The 16575-nt window shown below is 37.0% G+C and overlaps 1 protein-coding gene and 1 pseudogene across 2 annotated transcripts in view; both read left to right on the top strand.

Annotated features, from left to right (window-relative positions):
* The window catches only part of ABHD17B (abhydrolase domain containing 17B), a 12242-nt gene extending 4104 nt beyond the window's left edge, over positions 1–8138 (top strand). The window contains exons 3-4 of the mRNA XM_008591727.1: positions 2729–2908; positions 6572–8138. Of these exons, the coding sequence (XP_008589949.1) occupies positions 2729–2908; positions 6572–6791 (400 nt within the window). The 3' untranslated portion in view covers positions 6792–8138. The remainder of the gene's footprint in view (positions 1–2728; positions 2909–6571) is intronic.
* A 2121-nt stretch (positions 8139–10259) lies between these two features.
* Positions 10260–10975, top strand: LOC103607192 (annotated as a pseudogene). Its single transcript, XR_551948.1, has one exon. The product of XR_551948.1 is annotated as a 60S ribosomal protein L21 pseudogene (transcript).
* Positions 10976–16575: the final 5600 nt, after the last annotated feature.

The raw sequence follows: 16575 nt of genomic DNA, 5'->3' as shown, positions 1-16575 counted from the left end.
CAGTGTTGCCCCTGTACCGGACCAGGGACCGGCAACGGGATTGCAACCCTCGGTGCTGCTCCCGCGCCTCGCTCAGCCAGTGAGCGGGAACCGGTCTGTATGTGGGATCCGAACCCTCGGGCGGGAGCGCCGCCGCGCTTCCCAAGCGGCGCACTTATCCAGTGCGCCACCGGGCCGGCCCATAGATCAAAGTCTTTTTCAGGTGTATTGATATCAGTTCTATCAGGCCTTTAAAAAAAGAACGAAAAAAAAAAGAATACCTACTTATCAGAGTAATCCAGTTGAACTTAGTATGAGAACTACCGAAAGTATTATAAAATAATAGCTTTATTGAGATATAATTCAAGTACTATGTTCATACTTTTAAAATATAACTTCCATGGAATAGTATGGTTTTAAAGGGTGCTAAGTTAAAACAGATAGCCTTCATTATTGATGCTTCTAAGTAACACAGAAGGATAACTTTATTCAAACAAAACATATTAGTATCCCGTTCAGTGTGCTATGTCTATGTTTTTTTAAAAAGGTCCCTTCTAAGTAGTCAGCTTTACTATTTTTTTTTACCTTGTCATATACCAATTTAAAGGAATCTTCTAAAATGACTCCCAGTCTTGATAAATTAATCTTTTTTATAACACATTTGATAACCAGTATTAATGAGGAACAAAAGCAGAATATATAAACTTCTAAATAACCCCACATAACTATTTTAGCATTTGTATTTTAGGATCTTAGACTTATATTTTCTCTTATGTTGACCCATAAATACATTTGGAAGAGTTAGTAAGTGTAGGTAGTCTTGGGAAATTTATTTAACTTCTCTGAGCCTTTGTTTAATGAAGAGGTTGAGTAAATGATCTTCAAGATCCTCTCTTGTTCTGGAGTTCTGTTATCTACAAAAATATGTGTAATTAGAACTACCTGATAAATATAAAAAGTTAAGACTTAAGTAACTAGGAAGGGGAAAATAAATGATGAACTTAAATTATTATTATTTGAATGATCTCCTTTTCAGGAAAATTGGATATCTCTAATAACCCCAGTTTTTGACTTTCTGATGAACCAACAGAAAATAAGTGCCTGATAGTCACTCCGCAGCCTTCTCTCACAGTCTTTGAGCTCTTTGTCTGTGTGCTGTATTGGCAAAAGCACTGGAGTGGGAGTCAGTATACCTGGGTTCTAATTATAGGTCTGTCACTAACTCACTGTGAGTCTGAACATCTGCTTATTAAGCAGCTGGACTGCATTAGATGGTCTCTGAAGCCCTTTCTAACTCTGAAATTGTATTATGTTGATTCCCCTGCTTAACTGGCAGCTGCCCCTGCTACTCTGTCTAGAGCCTTGCCATTTCTAGCTTTAGCCCAAATCCCAGAGTTGCCACCAATAGTGCTGCTATTCTGCTGACAGCGATATGCAGCCTCAAGCGTTGTGATGCTGCAAATGTTCATTCTCCTAATTTCTTCATTCCTGTGAAGTATAAACAACTAGGATTGTTGTAAAGAAAAAAGCTTTTCTTGGTTTACCCACATTTAGAGTCGGTCTGGAGTACATGGAACCCCACCTCTGGGTCATATCCAAATGCTTGTCTAGGGTTGATTGGAAGAAATTACAGGAAGGTGTGTCACTGCTTGGATAGTTGAAATAGTCTTGTGCCTCTAGAAGTGAACACATAGACAGTTTGCCTTGCTCTTTTCTGGTGAATGTTCAGATTCTCAGAAAGCTCTCTTACCTTTCCAAAAGACTAGAAGCTGTTGTGCAAATGACACTTATCTGCCAGAAGTAGCTGCCGTCTGCCTTCTACATGGAAAGGCATACTTAATGTTAGTGTAATCCTTAATCCCACATTCATTAGCTCCTGTAGCACCTCACTTACATTTGCTGTAGTTTATACTTGGGATAATTATACTGTAGACAAGTAACAGTTCCTAGAACTTAGTAGGTACCCAGTAAATATTTATTGAGTCTGTAGCAGTTTTAAAGGGTGTAAAACTGTACTCTTGAGATGTTAGCATGAAGTTTATTCATAATTAACTGAGTCATACAGTGTTTGGAATTCTTATTTATCTGTTCATCTTTTTTTTATTTTTGGAGGTGGGGGACAGCTGGCCAGTATAGGGATGGAACCCTGGGCCTTATCCATTCATCTTTTCAAACAGTAGTCCGTTTCTATGACTAAAGAAAGGCAAATTTCAAGAAAAGTAGTAATTTGCTTTTGACTAAAACTGTACATATTTTATTCATTCTGTACAGAAACTATAGCATTTCATCAGTATGACCAATTTCAGGAAATAAAGTGAGCCACTCTTGATGTCTGGAGAAATAACGAACTTTTGTTACATTGAATGGAAAATAAATGTTATATATTCATTCAACACAGTCCATTAAAATACTAGTGATATAATGTGTTCCAAAATTAGTCAACAGTGTGCTAGGCTGTGAATTACTATTGCATGATAAACGATTTGATAAATGCATTTCTTAAGATTGAAAGCTTACATCACTTCAGCAATTATTTTTCAAAAACATTCAATTTGAAACAGGTGAAATAAGCTGAGAATACAGATCTTATTGTAGCATTAAAAATGATGGTGATGACTAAGAAACTTAAATTTTAAGTATAAATTAGTTGACATCTTATTCCAAGTCATTCTAAGAACAAATCCTTAGGAGTGATGGAACACTTCATACCAGTTAAACTTTTTTTTTTTTTAACTTTTGAACTTTGTAGGTATGGCATTCGCCCTGAAAATGTGATTATATATGGCCAAAGTATAGGGACTGTACCATCTGTGGATCTTGCTGCTCGATATGAGAGTGCTGCTGTTATTCTTCATTCTCCTTTGACCTCAGGAATGCGAGTTGCTTTTCCTGATACCAAGAAGACCTACTGCTTTGATGCATTCCCAAAGTAAGTAGCAATATTCAAATTAGATTAATATCAAGAAACTAGGGAATTTTGTTTCTGTCACTTAAAGTATTCATGACTCAAGGGCTGGCTGGTTAGCTCACTTGGGAGAGCATGGTGTTGATAATACCAAAGTCAAGGGTTTGATCCCCTTACTGGCCTACCACCAAAACAAAAACAAAAAAATTAAAGTATTTATGACACAGTTCACTTGGCCATGAACTTCTTTGGTACATATATTAGCACACAGAAATTGTGAAATACTAATTTATGAAGAGGGTGTTAGAGCGATAGTAATCCATATGAAAGGTGCTATGACTCCCAGGTTTAAGCCTTGAGCTGCTAATGGGTGATGGGTGCTGTTCAGTGGGTTCACACAATATTGGAGGAGAGGAACAAGTAGAGGGGGAAATGAGTGAATGACATCTAATTTAGAAAAGAAGTGAATTGCAAAAAAGTCAAGTCTTAAATGAACTAGAGTAAGTATTGCCACCACAAAGTCTGCAAATGCATAGTATTAGATGGATTTGAAAGAAAGGTAGCTAGTTCTTCATGTTTCTCAAGACAGTGGAGAAAAAATTGATAGCCTGCTTTTATCAAAGTTAAGAAGGCAGAAAGAAGCTGGCAACTTTCAATCTTCTTTCCTTTCAGCAATTGGTGATGATACAAAGGATTTTTTTTGTGAATGACAAATGGGCCAAAGACCAAGTCATCATTTGGTTCTCTATAAGAATAGCAAGGCTCATTTCAAAACAAATTTTTTAGCCAGTAAGGGATCACTTTAGTGGGGAAGCTAGAGCAGACTGTGGGAAGTTTTTGGTTTTTAAGTTTTTATTTTGTTTTGGTTTTAGATAATGGTAGGTATATGCATTATACTGCTTCTATCCAGCCAAATGATTGAATTGGTAGGGAAGTATTTGAGGTGATACTACTGCCAACTTACATCCCTGTCTAGCTCCCTCTTTCATCTGACATACCAGAAGAGCCGCACTAACAATAAACTATTTGAAGAATATTATACTTTTTTTGTTGTTTTGGGGTTTTTGTTTTGTTTTATCATTATACAATGTAATTGATTTTCATGGTCCTTTACGAGTTCCTCCCTTTCCCTCCTCCCTCTCCCACTTTCCCACCCCCACCAGTCTCAGTTCATTTTTTTTTTAAGTTTTAATTCCTCTACTATTGAACATCTTTTGGATAGCAAATATATTAGTCTGTTTCTGCTGCTTCTAACAAAGTACCTGAAACTGAGTGATTTATAAAGAAAAATGACATTTATTGCTTACAGTTACTGAGGCTGGGAAGTCCAAAGTACATCTGGTGGTGGTGACAATGACCCAGGGGGTCTCACATTGCAAGATGGTTGAAGCAGAGAGAGACAAACTCTCCTATTCTTTTAAAGCCCTCAGAACCACACCCCTGACCACCATTTTAATCCATTCACTACAGCACAGTCCTACAATCCAATCACCTCTTCAAGGCTCCACCTTTTAATCACCATAATAGCATTTCCCACCCTCTTAACAGTCACAGTGGGGGCTAAGTTTCTAATACGTAAAACTTGGGGGACACAGTTCAAGCTTCGTGAGTTTGGGAGGGACATAACTCAATCCACTACAACAAGTATTTTTTCTTACCAAATTCAGCCTCAAATTATTTCATTGATGATTTTCCCATTTTCAAGATTTTATTCCCATTTTAGTTATAATGTCTTATCTCTCTTTCCAAGGATTTTTTAAAAGAGTTGTTTGTTGGTAGGGTTTCTTCTCTGTCTTCCTGTCTCCTCTAAGCTACCTTTTTGAAATTATTTATTTTGATCTCTCTCTCATATTTGAAGTACTCTCCTCTGGTGTCTGATAATTCTCGGTTGTCTGCCGATGTGTAGGAGTGAGAGACTAAAGAGCTGATCTGATATAATCTCCAAAGAAGGCTTTTTCTAAAACTCCACCTTGGAGAGTGAAGGCCTGGCTGCCAGCACTCTAGGAGCCAAGCAGGGAAATGGGTTCACAGCAGTCATATTTCCTTGGTGTCTATAGTAGCTCTGCCCTAAACTCTGTCTGGCAGAGCCCTAGTTCACAGACCCCTCCAGTCTTGAGAGAGAGCAGCTACCCAGCTGCATAAAGAGGAGAAGGGACCTGGGGAAGAAGGGGCTAACTTTTTTTTTTTTTTTTTAAAGATGACCCGTAAGGGGATCTTAACCCTTGACTTGGTTTTGTCAGCACCACGCTCAGCCAGTGAGCTAACCGGCCATCCCTATATGGGATCCGAACCGTGGCCTTGGTGTTATCAGCACCGTGCTCTCCCGAGTGAGCCACGGGCCAGCCCCGGGCTAACTATTTCTTAAACAGACTTCAAACGAATCCTATTTCATGCACCCATCTTCATTCCCATGGCAATTCCTTTGCTTCCTAGGGTTTTCTTTGGTATAAATTGGATTGTTTCTTCCCTTTACCACCTTCTATCTGATTAAAGTTGGGTTTTCTCCTATCCTTTTTTTGTCTGCTTGTTTTTCGGCAGCTGGATGGTAAGGGGATCCGAACTCTTGACCTTGGTGTTACCAGCACCGCGCTCTGTAGTGAGCTAACGGGCCAGCCCTCTTCCATCCTGTTAATCAGTTGTCTCACACATTCATCTGCTTTCCAGCTCCAAAAGTTTGTTATATTTTATTACATTATCCCTGTTTTTATGAGTTTATTCAAACAAGAACAAAAAACAAAACATTTTGCTGTCATTTTAGTAGAAGATTAGGAAGAAGAAGGAATAAAACAAGTATAGAAAGTGATGAAGTTTGAAATGGTCCTTAGTTTCCTCCTCCCCTTGAAACCTAACTTTCTCTGCTAAAAACCAACACTGTAGAAAAGCACACTAAGGGTGACAATACCATTGAATGCAAAACACAAGTGCATAAAGGTAACTTTCTTGGAATCTTCTGCTAAAGAAAATCAGACTGCTGTTGATGTTTTTAGATGAATAATTTTGGAGGCAGAAAAAATTGATGGGGCAGCTTCACAAAGTCTTCGTGCTCAGTGGTATAATTCTGTTGCAAAACCTGAGGACACTGGGAATCTGTTCTACCTGAAGCAGCAAACTGCCCATTATCCTTTAAGATAAACTATGCTGCTTTTTTCTTTTTTTTAACCTGAAAGATCACGTTTGAGTCAGAAGCGTTTTTTTCATCTCCACCCTATCAGATTATATTAAACTCTTGACTCTGTCCAGATGAGTTCAGTCACTTATATTTTCAAATTTTAAGCAATCATATTTTCACTTTATATGTTGTATTTCTTAATATTATGGCCAAGAATTTTATCAGCATTAGTTTTTCAGTATATCTTATTGTTTAAGTAATGTAATCATCAAAATGGCACATATTGTTACACTACTGTTAACTAGGTTCAGTGTTTATTTCACTGTGTTAAATGTATACTTGTAAATAAAATAGCTGCAAACCTGAAATATCTTCCTCAGATGATCTGAAGTTAGGGAGTATGTAAAAGGCAACTTTTAAATCTTATTCAAAATCCAAAAAACATCTATCCCTTCTGAACTGATTTATGTAGTTCTGCTGTTTGAATTATCTGTCTGATACAACACAAGAAAATTTGTTTTATGTTCCTTCGCATAGTTAATTTATTGACTTTTTTCCCCCTTCCTCTTTCCCTACAGCATTGACAAAATCTCTAAAATAACCTCTCCGGTATTAATAATTCATGGGACTGAAGATGAAGTCATTGACTTTTCACATGGCCTCGCGTTGTTTGAGCGTTGCCAAAGACCTGTGGAGCCTCTGTGGGTTGAAGGAGCAGGTCACAATGATGTGGAACTTTATGGACAATACCTTGAAAGGTTGAAACAGTTTGTGTCACAGGAACTGGTAAATTTGTAAAATTCTGTAAATTTGCATACTGGGTCTTTTCTTGATGAACTGCACTCTTTGGCAAATAACATAAAACCTGAAGGTTTTGTTTGCAAATCATGTCAGTTGCCTTCATAAATGTACAGGTAATGATTTGTTAACAGACTTAATGAGGGTTTAAATTACCAGAACTAGAAACTGGAAGTTACAGTATCATGCAGTCAGGCTGTATAATTTATATTTTTTCTGTGAATTTTTTTTAAAACATCAAGATGAGTACTGTATGAAATTTTGATTCTATAAAATCAAATGCTGTGAAAGTATTGCCAAATGCTTTTGCATATCAGAAACAAATTTATAAATATTTTTAAAACATCTCAGTGTACTAAATCTTATCCCGGTATACAAATGTAATATTCTTTTCCAAAACAGCTGTATATCTAAAGAAATTAAGTACTCATAAACTGTAAAAAAAAACAATAAACTGTAAAAAAAAAAAAAGAAAGAAAAGAAAACATGTAAGTTCACTAGAGTTGACCTAAACCCTGTTGTATAGGGATAGAGGTTTAAACGGTCATTTTATTGTAAAATACATGGAATTTTCTGTATTCTCTGGTTACCATACATTTATCTTTACAAAAAAAAATGATGTAAGTCTTAATTTTTATGCCATCTGTTAATTTACGAATAAGTTACCTTGTAAAAGAAGTCAAGATAACACTGGATTTTGGCTAGTTTTGAGTTATACGGTTGGCACTGTGAGGCAACTACTTAAAATTTTCATTTTGGTCATTTGAAAGGCATTTAGAGCTTCAAAAATGATTTTGTATGCAATGTTTTAAATTTTGATAAATCTCATAGAATTGCAGTGCTCTTCATTATATGAAAACCTGAAAGTCCATTAGTTCTTCAAGACCACAAACTGACTGGCTATTTGGTCCCTTTTCACTTTGACTATTTTTAAGAATAGGACCTGTTTTAGATTACTATCTGAGAATTTCACAGATCTGCTTCTGGATACAGGAGATAAGAAAACATTAAATTCATAACTTTTTATATTAACCAATATAGTAAAAAAAATAAAGCTCACACACACAAAAACTAAGTTGCCTTTCCTTGAATGAATCCTGCCTGAATAAAACAATGAAAGAAAAAAAATAAAATTAACGGTATGTAGTCCAATTTGTAAATGAATGAATATTGAAATAATACACACTGTGGATATATTTTAAGGCCTTATGTAGTTTTAATTGTTCTGCTTGTTCTGTGGTTATGTCTAAGACTATAGTATATGATTCTCTTCAAAGTATATCAAGTATTGTGAATGCTTTGGTTCAAGATGTCAAACTAACAGTAAAACAACAAATATTTCACTCAGCTGTGCTTATTTGCCTTCTTCCACACTCCCCACCCCACTAGAAAGAGTGAAAAAAAGGTACCATTCATTTTTATAGGACAAAGTTTAAAGTTTTCTAAATTTTATAATCACTTTTGGAGAGGTGGTTTTTTCCCTCAAGATTGTCTTGTAACCTATACAGTTCCTTCTTTGTATGAAATACAAACCAAGGTTTAACTGAATGTTTATTACCTGGGAACATCTAAATACTGATCATACTAATCCAGTATATGTTCATTCGTTCAACAAATATATACTGAATGTCTAAATTATGCAAAACCCTATGCTAGGTAAAGACTAACGTAGAGCTGTCCTCATAGACTTCACAGGGTAGCTGAGTAGGCAGACACCTCATTGCACAAATATTAGTATTTTGATAAAAGCTGAAGGAGATTTGTAGGATATTGTAACAGGTGAAAGGTACTGTTGGGGGAGGGGAGCATGGGCAGGGGGCAAGGAAGAGTTCCATGAAGAAGTGGGGTTTGAACTTAGATTTGAAGTATAAGAATTAACCTAGATCTGGGTGACCCAGAGGAAGCATTCCTGGCTGAGGGGAGCAAAACATGGAAGCCTAGAGGAAGGAAGGTGCATTTAAAATGTAAGACGACTAATCACAGGTCATGAGGAAAGGATGGCATAGATGGTTGAGGCTGACATGGGCTAATTATGATCACAATATTAGATGGCTAATTATGATCACAATATTAGATGGTTTCATGGACCCCGATCTTTATCCTAGAAACAACAGAAAGCCATTGATACAAATATGCAACTGTGTTTGTCCAGAGTATATAGATGACAAAATCTGGAGATTTTAGATTGCTAGAAATAACATAAGCCAACTGTTTAGTAACTGATCAAATCTTAAGGGTGCTGAAAAATCTTGGGAATCAAGGGGAAATGATCTCAGTATACAAAGTGCTGGTCAAACAACATATGCAATATTAATTTCATTTTAGGATGCAGTGAAAGGATGATTTACAAATTAGAGCAAATTCTGAGGTGTTTTATCAAGTTAGAAAGGGTCCCATAAACAAATCCAAAGATTAGCTGAAGGATGTGACTAAAGAACTAAGTGAAAATGACACAGAGCTCTGTAAGAAATTTATGGTTATTTGTCTATCAAGAAAACGGATTGCTTTCTAACAATTTAATGAGTATCTTACCACTAGAGCAGCAGAAGCTGCATGACATCTGTCATAGGTGCCACAAAAGAAATTCCAGATTTATCATTGAGTGGTAAGAGTTCTTTATATATACTGGATGCAAGGTTTGTTTTTTGGTATTTTTTGTTTTTTTTTTCAGCAGGGAGCAGCTGGCAGGTACTGGGATCCAAACTTGCCCCTGGTGTTATCAGCACCATGCTCTAACCATGCCAGCCCAGAAATTCCAGATTTAAATGGGAAGTTAAATTAGAAGAATTGCGAGTGTGGTCCCTTTAAGATTTTATATTACTAAACCTTAAAGATGTACTGGGAAAAATTTTTTTAATGATTTTATATTCCGTTCAGATTTCTCCTACTTCTCAGAGCATCGTTTGCCCAATCGCTTTTAGAAGATAGTGTAGGCCCGAGCCCGTGGCACACTCGGGAGAGGGTGGCGCTGGGAGCACACAGCGCTCCCGCCGCGGGTTTGGACCCTATATAGGGATGGCTGGGGCACTCACTGGCTGAGTGCGGTGCAGCCTGTCTCAAAAAGGACCCAAAAAAAAAAAAAAAAGTGTATAGAATTGGCAGATCTGGGCTCAGCTGACACCAATTAGATGTGTGACCTTGAGCAAATCACTTCTTACGAAGTTTCCTCACTAGAAATGAAGAGTTGGAACTGATTTAATAATATCCCTTATATTTCTAATATGAAAATCTCTCAGCCCTGCTCACGTGTAATGGTTCATGTTAATTTTTAATTTTAGCCTTGGCTGGAATAGTCCTAGATAGCTTGTTTTGATATTTGCCTTTTGTGCATAACATGGTACGATTTGGATAGTAACGCTAATTGTTGGAAAGTGGTCAGCTGTATACATACCTCCTGCCGTTATCCTGCAAGTACAAAAAGCACAATGGTAGATAAAAGTTTCATAAATTGATTTATTATCTTCACACTTTTCTAGACTTCTGACTTTTGCAAATCTACCGTCCTAAGAATATATATCTAACAGAATTTTTTTATGATTTCTATAATTATATTGGTATTCAGGAGAGTGATAAATGAAAATGAATTTTAGAAATTGTAAAGTTGCCTTTCGGCCGGAACCGCCATCTTCCAGTAATTCGCCAAAATGACGAACACAAAGGGAAAGAGGAGAGGCACCCGATATATGTTTTCTAGGCCTTTTAGAAAACATGGAGTTGTTCCTTTGACCACATACATGCGAATCTACAAGAAGGTGATGTTGTAGACATCAAGGGAATGGGAACTGTTCAAAAAAGAATGCCCCACAAATGTTACTTTTAAAACTGGAAGAGTCTACAATGTTACCCAGCATGCTGTTGGCATTGTAAACAAACAGGTTAAGGGCAAGATTCTTGCCAAGAGAATTAATGTGTGTATTGAGCATATTAAGCACTCTAAAAGCCGAGACAGTTTCCTCAAACGCTTGAAGGAAAATGATCAGAAAAAGAAGGAAGCAAAAGAGAAAGGAACCTGGGTTCAACTGAAGCGCCAGCCTGCTCCACCCAGAGAAGCACACTTTGTGAGAACCAATGGCAAGGAGCCTGAGCTGTTGGAACCTATTCCCTATGAATTCATGGCATAATGGATGTAAAAATATATATAAAATAAAAGGCCAAGACCGCCGTACTATAAAAAAAAAAAGAAATGGTAAAGTGACAGTAATTGTGTAAATAGTGATATTCTTGGTGCATTTAAACATTATGACAAAAATGAGCAATTTTTCATGAACAGGTATTATGGAAAGTCAGATAAAACACACATCTTAAAGACTTTAGAGGGCCGGCCCGTGGCTCGCTCGGGAGAGAGAGGTGCTGATAACACCAAGGCCCCGGGTTCGGATCCCATATAGGGATGGCCGGTTCGCTCACTGGCTGAGCGTGGTGCTGACAACACCAAGTCAAGGGTTAAGATCCCCTTACTGGTCATCTTTTAAAAAAAAAAAGACTTTAGAGATCAGAAAGCCTAATCCCACATTTTACAGGTGCAGAAACAAACCCAAAGTGACTTTCCCAAAATCTACAATGAACAGTGGTACTATGTCCCATTATCTTCTCTTTACCAAGTTCATCTGGAGTAATATACCGATGATCCTTTCAAACTATAAGACAACATAAATTTACTTGCTCTCTAATGTTAGTCATAATTTTATTTTTTAATGGCTCCTAAATTCTTATCAGCTAATTTACTCCTTGAGTAGTAAATGATAGGTTGTGCATTTCACATTTCTCAAATTAATGATTTGTATATTTAAAGTATTTAACAGTAGTAATTTATATTACTAGGTACAGTAACAGCTTTTTAGTTGTGTTAAAACCTACTGAGCATGGTAACCATGGTCACATGAATAAACAATCAAGTGTTTACTTCAGCAGCCATTTACTACAAATTATAACATGCCAAGAAAAAGCAATTACATTAAAAAAATATCAAAGTAGTTATTACTAATTGGTTTTTAGCTTGTTGCTTTGGTTTAAACTAGGCGATATACTCAAACATACTCATGGTGAATACTCACCATGATAGCATGTTGCATTCTAATAATGTACACCCCAAATCTCTAGCAACCAAGAAAAGTAACAATTTATGTTTATGATACTTGAAATTATGTTTTGAGTTGTAATTTGCACGATGGAGAAAGAAGGCATTTGTTTACCACATCTCTAAACAGATTATGCCCCTGACTGAATAGTTGAATGAGTAATGCTAAGGAAGGAAGCAAACACCTCTAGCCTGGAAATCACTTGACATTAGAGTTAAAAAATAAAAAAACAGGAAGTAAAGAATGGGGTCTTTCCAAATGTCAGTGAGCTGAACGCTGTTAAACTGTTTCTTTCGTATGAAGCCAGATGGACTTGAAATTATTTTACTCCCTCTATTTCCTCTTGTAGGCATGTACTAAGCTTGCATAATACAATAATAACAATCTGGAAAAAAGTTTTAATAGCGTGCTTTAAGAAATGAGATTCTTATATTTGAAAAATACAGGGAAATGCTCCTTTTAAATTATATTTATTTATCTGCTGATAAAATGCAAATTTCAGCTATTGTACTGCTTAATTAATTCAGAATTGAAATTTTTTTTTTTTCAAAACAACTGCTGCCAGGCGTATATTGAAGTAGGGAGGGTAGCAGTAACAGGCAGGTTTATGGATATAGGGGAAACTATCAAAATTTTAAAATGTACTGTTGCTTTCCAAATTACCTACTAAGTCTGGTAGATTTATTACAGACTAAGCCAAAACTTCTAATTAGTAGTCTGCACTACAAATCTTACTGAGATGAAGCTTGTTTGTATTTAAACATCCAATAACTTTGATAAAGTCAGAGGCCATCTATAGTAACCCACCAAAGTTTGAGATTTTGCTTTTTTTGTTTGTTTTTTTGGAAGTCTGGGCTCTATGCCTTCTATGTCCACCACATGAAAACAGAATGGGCAGGAGGGAGAAAGACACAAGAAAATAACTTACATATCCCAGAATACATGTGATGCTATTCAGAATGATAATTGCACTTGCAGGGCCGGCCTGTGGCTCACTCGGGAGAGTGTGGTGCTGGTAACACCAAGGCCCCGGGTTCGGATCCTATATAGGGATGGCTGGTTGGCTCACTGGCTGAGCGTGGTGTTGACAACACCAAGCCAAGGGTTGAGATCCCCTTACTGGTCATCTTTAAAAAAAATAAAAATAAAAAAAATAATTGTACTTTCAAAAGTATCCAATGTAATACCAAGTGAAAAAAGAAAAATATAATTATACCTCTGTAAAATAAAATGAATGCTTAATGCAATAAAACCAATGACAAAGTTACTGTGTTGAGGGAGTAGGATTATGGGTGTTTTTTATCTTTTTGTTTTGTTTTATTTGGAACATAGTTGATTGTACATATCTGTGAGGTACAGCATTGAGTGAGTATCAATACCTGTGTGCAATATGTGATGTTCAAATTGAGGTAATTAGTATATTCACCATTATACAATGTAATCGATTTTCATGGCCCTTTACCAATTCCTCTCTTCACTCCTCCCTTTCCCCTTTCCCACCTCTGGTAGCCTCAGTTCTGTTCTCTTCTTTTTTAAGTTCAACATTGTGATTGTATTTTCTTTCATTCTTTCGTTCTTTCTTTTTAGCTCCCACTTATAAGTGAGGACATGGAATATTTCTCTTTCCGTACCTGGCTTATTTCATTTGACATAATTTTCTCTAAGTTCATCATGCTTCTGCAAATGGCAGTATTTTTTTTTTTTTTTTGGCAGTATTGTATTCCATTGTGTAAATATACCACCTTTTCCTTATCCAGTCAACTGACGATGGACATTTAGGTTGGTACCAACTCTTGGCTATTGTAAATAGAGCTTCAATAAACATGGGAGTGCAGGTATCCCATCAACATGATGATTTCCATTTCTTTGGGTATATATACCCAGCAGCAGGGTTGCATGGCAGTTCTATCTGTAGTTGTTTCAGGAACCTGCATACTGTCCTTTATGTTACTATGTTACTTTTTATTACTAAAATAGAAGAAAAACAAAACAAAAACCTGGTTCTTAACTGTCTCCCAGTTTTCACTGTTAGAAACCAACTTCTGGGTTTCTTAAATTATAAAACTCCAAAACAGATAAAGAAGTACACGGGTATTTCAAAAAGTTCATAGAAAAATAAATTTAAGAGATAACACAAATCTTTGCGTGAACTTTTTGAAGTACTCTAAAATGTGTTTTTAGCCTAGCTGTTAGAACAGCAAATAAAAGTAGCTAAAAGATGAGGGTTCCTTGTATTTTGGTACCACTGAATTTTTGTGTTCTGTTTTGACAGGAAGTGTAATGAATTGTGTAATAATATCTGAAACTTACCCTCATTGAGTACCATGTCTAACTAAATTATTTTCTAGGCAATGCCTACATATCACATCTATTAATGATGTTACAAAGCCAATAGTGCTTTGTTATAATTATCACTTAACCATCTCTGGTTATTTCCTTAGCCTATTATAGCTTTGCTTGTACTCATTTGTGCTATTACTGACAAATCTATTACATATATATTACATTTCTACATGTTATAGACCCAATAATACATTATAATATACATATTATTTTAATTTTTTTTTTTTAATAAAAGATGACCGGTAAGGGGATCTTAACCCTTGACTTGGTGTTGTCAGCACCACACTCAGCCAGTGAGCCAACCGGCCATCCGTATATAGGATCCGAACCCGCGGCCTTGGTGTTAAACAGCACCGCACTCTCCAAGTGAGCCACGGGCTGGCCCTTACATATTATTTTATAAAATTGCTTTTTAAGTCAATTAAGTGAAGGAGAAAAAATATGCATTTATGGTTACATAATTACCTTTATCAATGTTCTTTGTTCCTGTAGAATTGTATTCCTGGGGCCGGCCCGGTGGCGCACTGCTACAGTGCACCGCTTGGGAGTGCGGCGCTGCTCCCGCCGAGGGTTCGGATCCCACATACAGACCGGTTCCCGCTCACTGGCTGAGCGAGGTGCGGCCGCAGCACCGAGGGTTGCGATCCCGTTGCCGGTCCCGGTCCCGGTCCGGTACGGGCACGACACTGAGGGTTGCAATCCGTTGCCGGACACGAAAAAAGACACACACACACACAAAAAAAAGAATTGTATTCCTGGGAGTCACTTGCTTTCAGCCTGAAGAAATTTTAGTATTTCTTACGAGTCTGCTAGCAACAAATTCAGTTTTTATCTGGGAAAATATTTCATCTTAATTTTTGAATAGTAGCTTTGCCTGAATATAGGATTCTTGGTTGCCACTTTTTTCTTTGAGCGATTTGAATGTTTTTTGCATTGCTTTCAGGCTTCCATTGTTTCTGATGAGAAGTAAGGTGTTAATCATATTGAATTTCCCTTGGAAGTGAAAAGTGCTTTTCTCTTGCTAATTTCAAGATCTAGTCCTGTCTTTGAATTTCAGCATTTACACTGTGATCTGTCTGTCTGTGGGACTCTTTGCATTTATCCTTGGAGTTAATTGAGCTTCCTGGATGCACAGGTTATTTTTTCAGTAAATTTGCGAAGTTTTCTATTATTTCTCCAAATATTTTTTTCTTCTCTCCTCTCCTGGTACTCTCAGCTCAAAGGCTATAGGATGACATCTGCTCTTAGTTAATTCACCCAAGCTTGCTTTGCTTTTTATGTGCTTAGGTTTGCTTTCCAGTTTTCTCTGTTGTCCTTTGACACTGTTAACTGTCACTGCTGGATACTGAGTTTCTTTCTTCTGCTCTAACTTACTGTTTCTTGTGTTTCTACTTAGATGATCTGGGAAACCAGATAATTGAGTTCGTTAAATTACATCTAAATTAAGAGCAAAATAGGTCTGCTTAAGGCCTTGAAAGGCTATGCTATGAGCTACAGCCAGACAGCCAAGACCAAAGCTGCCTCACCCTGAGGTAAGAATTAGTTACTGGGCCGAGCCCGTGGCGCACTCGGGAGAGTGCGGCACTGGGGGTGCAGCAGCGCTCCCGCCGCGGGTTCGGATCCTATATAGGGATGACCGGTGAGCGCGGTGCGGCCGGTCTCAAAAAAAAAAAAAAGAATTAGTTACTAACTGCCCAGTTGACTGGGTTCTGTCCAGCAAATCTGGATTTCTAGAGCTTGCTGCTTGAAGCCTGCTTCTGGTGAATGTTACTAGTATCATCTATATTTCTTTTCTTTTTTTAAAGCCATGTATTTTCAAGAAACAGCAACATACCGTTCCCAAATTTTACCAGCGTTGAGATGGTGGCTTCTAAATGACTCATCACCAGTCTGAGAAACTGACTAGGAATATATGAAGTGATAGTATGTATCAGTCAGCCTTGGGCTTTGTACAGTTTAACAGCCATCATTAGATGATGGATTTCAAAGTGCTCCCTTCTGGATCAAAGACAAAAGCAGTTGCAAACATTAGGAGATATGCAATAGAATTTAGAGTGACCTTGAAAATGAAGGAAAGAATAGGAAGAAATATGCTTTAGATCTAATAAATTATTTCAAGCAAATATAGATAATAAGGAGAGAGGCAGGGTAGGTAAAAATACAGCCCAAACACCCAATTAAGGAACATTTTGCAGTTCACGAGAAACCCGACATTTAAAAACAAGATTCTGGGTTAATAACTAGTTTGAATATGAATAGTGTGGAACTGTTTGTTTTGTTCGTGGTGTTGGAAATAAATTGTGATGTAATGAGGGGGGGGGCATAGTATATAAGTAGTAGAATTGTAGGAAAATATAACCTTA

Source organism: Galeopterus variegatus, unplaced genomic scaffold (assembly GCF_000696425.1).
Source record: "Galeopterus variegatus unplaced genomic scaffold, G_variegatus-3.0.2 Scaffold7226, whole genome shotgun sequence".
Classification (NCBI taxonomy): Eukaryota; Metazoa; Chordata; class Mammalia; order Dermoptera; family Cynocephalidae; genus Galeopterus; species Galeopterus variegatus.
Note: the sequence above shows the minus strand (reverse complement) of the source record. Positions and strands in the feature narration are given on the sequence as shown.